The sequence below is a fragment of the Pteropus alecto genome, unplaced genomic scaffold (assembly GCF_000325575.1).
Source record: "Pteropus alecto unplaced genomic scaffold, ASM32557v1 scaffold125, whole genome shotgun sequence".
Lineage (NCBI taxonomy): Eukaryota > Metazoa > Chordata > Mammalia > Chiroptera > Pteropodidae > Pteropus > Pteropus alecto.
This window is the reverse complement of record NW_006436888.1, coordinates 4,159,022-4,163,131: the sequence shown is the minus strand read 5'-3', so window position 1 is coordinate 4,163,131 and position 4,110 is coordinate 4,159,022. Positions and strand designations below refer to the sequence as shown.

The following is a 4,110-nucleotide window of genomic DNA, read 5'->3' as shown; positions in this document are numbered from 1 at the left end:
TGGACACAGCTATTTGTGAGGTTGGTCTTCAGGTTCTTGCTCAGAGTGTGGGGGACCTGGTGCTCCAGCCGCCTGCCGTGGCCTCACAATCTCCCTTCCGCCTCTTAGTTATACCTTTGGCTCTGATCTGCTTTTGGTTTGAAAAGACTTTAGAACATTTCATGTAAAAGTCAGAAAATGTTTTCTGTAGCTGCTTCGGGGTGCAGATGGGGCCTCTGGACTCAAGAATAGGGAGCTGTGCACATTTTCTGCTCCCTGCTCTCATAGTTCTGAACGGCCACGAAGAAAAGTCTTTTGACTTCTCTGCTAACTTTGTGATGGAAGAGAGCAGCTGGCCCGGCCAGGGTGGCCCAGCCTGGCGGGGTGTTCCCGCCCGCTGGGCCTGCACTGTGGGAGGCGCCACACAGCAGAGTCTCCCAGCTCAGAGCCACCCTCCCTCCCTAAGCAGCTCTGGCTTGACCAAGGGCTTGCGTCATCCGTGGCATCTTGAAAAGGAGTCTATTTTAAAGCCCATAAAAGTGCTCCAGTGTGGAAAGTGGCCGCTAATGCCAGCCACTCCATCCCGGGGGTGCGAGCAGCAGCTGCCTGGATGGACAGACCTCAGCCCCGTGAGGGGCGCTGCGTGACTGTCAGCTACAGCAGGTGCCGAGTGGGGTGAGAGCGGGGACGACGGCCGCATCCTGTGCTAGGCCAGAGGAAAGACAGTCATCTCAGTTGGATTTTTAATGTGCATTCGTACTGTCACCCCAACTTCAGTGGCCAGTTTTGGGGATCTCTCTTGAGAGCCCAGTACTGCCTCTACAGCCACCCGCCCAGCCCACCTGTGCTCAGAACCCATAGGTTGCTTTTCAGTTCTTACCTAGTTTCCCGGGACATTCCAGCCGGCCCGTGCTGCCTCCTGTCTGTCAGGAAGCTTTTTTAACCTCTCTGTCTGTCTGTCTGTCTCTGCCTCCTTTTCTCCCCCGGACACGGTTTGAGACGCCATTCAGTTCACTCAAGCGATAAAGCTGCCTCCTCCGCACCGTCAGGCCCGCAATGGGGAGACCGCACTAAGTGGCCTGGACACCGAAAGCTGCTGGGGGTTCAGTTTTGGCATCGAGACTTTACAAGTCCACCTTCTTGGCATGGCCAACCAGTTAGAACAGAACAATAAACCCCAATTTTTGTCATGCCAGGCCGTAATCACATGGCAACTGGACCCGGGCAGATGCTTACTGAGCAAGCACTCAGGGTGACCGAGGGGGTGGTGGGGATGCTCAGGGAGACATGGGGGAGGCTGTGGACCCCACTCTTATATCAGCTGAGTCAGAGGACAGAGAACTGTCCAGGAGACAGAAAGAGATAAAGAAGTGTTTGGCAGAGCTTTGGAAGGCAAGCAGTTAAGTGTTCAAAAGGGGTGGGGGTGGGGGTGGAGTGTTTCCTGGGGAAACCTCGAGAAGCTTCATGGAGAAGTTGGACCTCGTGAATCCTCAGGATGGAGAAGTTTAGGTGGGTTGAGAGACAGGGTGTGTTCTGAATTGGGGGCGAGGGTGCTTTCTAAGCCTGGAAGTGAGCAGGTGCCGGCACATGCTTGAGACTGAAAAGAAGCTGGCCTGTCACCAGCAGGCAGCCTCTGTCCCGTCAGAGTGTTTTGCGACTGCTGACATCGCAACAAAGCCGTCCCGGGGCCCTGTTCCTCCAGGGAGCCCGGGCTCTGAGCGGCCAGAGTTTGCGAATTTCTCTCAGGAGATCAAGTCCCAGGGGGCCGCAGCTTGACAGCCAGCCCGTGGTCAGCTCAGTATTCTTGCCGCCATCCGTTCTCCTCCGCTGCCCCCCGACGTTGCCGCCCCATTGTGGAAGGCTGTCACAAGACGCTGTGGAGGCAGCCAGGCCCCTGAGAGCTGTCGCCAAGGGTCACTGCCCTCCATTCAGTAGCTGAGCTGAGAGGTTTGATGCGCATAAATTTCCACTTTAAATCTGGGAGCTCCTGGAGGAAGAGGAATGGGGTTGCTTTCTGAGTGGCCCTCACGGCCCTAGAAAAAGGACTGAAATCTAAGAAAATCAAGATGGCAGCTTTGCTCACTAAGCGCCTTCTCCCTCTTGGGGTTTTCTGCAAACAGAGTGGCGGTCTCACGAGTAAGTTCCCTGGCACCGGAGGTGTCGAACGGAGACGGGGTGACCTCCTATCAGACCGTGCTAGGAAGGAGGCGGAAGTCGGGGTGCACATGCCGGCACCCGTGCTGTCGTCTCACGTCACCCTGTTTGGCGACCCATTTTCATCCCGCCGCCTCCGCCCGTGTCCTCCAGCCGCTCTGTCACCTCCCCTGTGTTCTCTGTGAACTTTCTCAGGGGCTGCTTCCGGCAGCATTTACAAGCATTATTTTGAATCCTCTTTTGTCCAACAAAGCGTCGATATAGTTTTCTATAAGTCTTAAACTACATAAAAACTGTCTCTGGAAACAACCCCCACAGTGCGATTTCGGGATAGAAATTGTTTCTCGTTGATACTGTCGGTCGTCATCAAGCCCCATCGTGTGCCGAGCACGGCCGCCCCCCCCGCCCCGTGTAAGGGGCCGAGTGCTTTACGGCCCGCGAGGCGGTGTCACTTCTATTCCTAATTTATAAACAAGGAAATGGAGGCTCAGAGCCACCTGCCCAGGTGTGGGGAGTGAGGGAGCCTGGGTTCAGGTCAGGCCTTGGAGACCGGGGCCACCCCCGTTCCCGCTGGCTCGCTGTGAGCCGGGGCGAAGCTCTGCGTGCCTTTCCCCCCGCAGCTTCATCGCCGTGGAGAACATCGACAGCTACTGCGTGCTCATCTCCTCCAAGGCCGTCTACTTCCTGAAGAGTGGAGACTATGTAGACCGTGAGGCCATTTTCCTAGAAGTCAAGTACGACGATCTCTACCACTGCCTGGTCTCCAAAGACCACGGAAAGGTGTATGTGCAGGTGACCAAGAAAGCCGTGAACACGAGCAGTGGCGTGTCCATCCCCGGCCCTTCCCACCAGAAGCCGATGGTGAGTGGACATCAGAGCGCCCCGGCCCTGCGGCACTTTCCAGCGGGAGTCCGTCCACGTGAGGGTTTGGCTGGGCCGCCGTGATTCCCCAGGGTGCCGCCTCCTGGTCCTGCACGCAGTGATGCCGCCCTCCCAGCTCTGTCTCCATTGCCCATCGGTGCCGGGTGGCAGCAGCCCCGTCTCCTCTAGTTAGTTGCAAGCAGCCCCAAGAAAGAGTCGGAGCACACACCGGCCTCTGTCGTGTCTCCTGTATGACAATTGGAAGCTAACTTTTTTTTTTTCTGTGCAGAGAAGCACTGTCTAGCATGGGCCCCTACCCAAGATAAATGATCGATACATGCTTGTAAATAAAATTTATACTTCGCCTCCAAAGGGTACAAGATATCATTATGGCAGGACTTTTAAGGAATAACATTACCGTTAATAGCCATTCATTAAGGGCTCACTGTGTGCCAGGCTGGGTACCAGTACTAGGTACTTCTTCAGGATCACTGGGTGTTGGACTGTCATTGCCCCCACTTCGCTAGTAAGGACACTTAGTGATGGCAGGTGACTTGGTTGTATGGCCCACACTGCAAGGAGCGCTGGGGTCGAACCCGGGTGCCGTGTGACCCCAGACCTGACCGTCTGGACCACTTTGCCCCGCTCCACCCAGAGGGGCTGTTGGCGCAGCAGGAGCTCGTGTGAGGAGACACACCGTCTTGCTCATGTTCCGACTGGGTGTCTTTTCATGAAACCCAGGGGTTAGTCTGGCTGGTTTCCCACCTGCATGTGACAGTGACATGTCATTCAGGATGGTCCTGCTTATCTCTCAGTCCTACAGATCAGAAGTAGCAACCAGCCTTATCGAGCCCCTTCCCTTTGACCTGAGGTCAGGAATGCACTGGGTGTGGTTTGGCTTGCGCAGACTCCCCTGGGGTCATCGGCTTAAGTTCAGGCTGGTAGATTAGTAAGAGTTAACACCCAGAAGTGTGAGTTCTGCTGGGGAGCCTTACCCAGCTGCATTTTTGCCCCTTCCAGGCAAGTGAGGAGTGGCTCGGCGCTCGATGAGAAAGGCCCAAGGCATCGGAGTGCTCCTCCTCCTCCCCTTTTTGGCCTCAGCAGACTAGATTTGAG

At 55.8% G+C, this 4,110-nt stretch overlaps 1 protein-coding gene across 5 annotated transcripts in view; it reads left to right on the top strand.

Annotated features, from left to right (window-relative positions):
- VPS13D (vacuolar protein sorting 13 homolog D) overlaps positions 1–4,110 on the top strand; it is a 216,589-nt gene that overhangs the window by 211,544 nt on the left and 935 nt on the right. For all 5 annotated transcript variants that reach the window (XM_025048627.1, XM_025048626.1, XM_025048628.1 and 2 more), the window contains one exon: positions 2,754–2,994. In XM_025048627.1, coding sequence (XP_024904395.1) covers positions 2,754–2,994 — 241 coding nt within the window. The remainder of the gene's footprint in view (positions 1–2,753; positions 2,995–4,110) is intronic.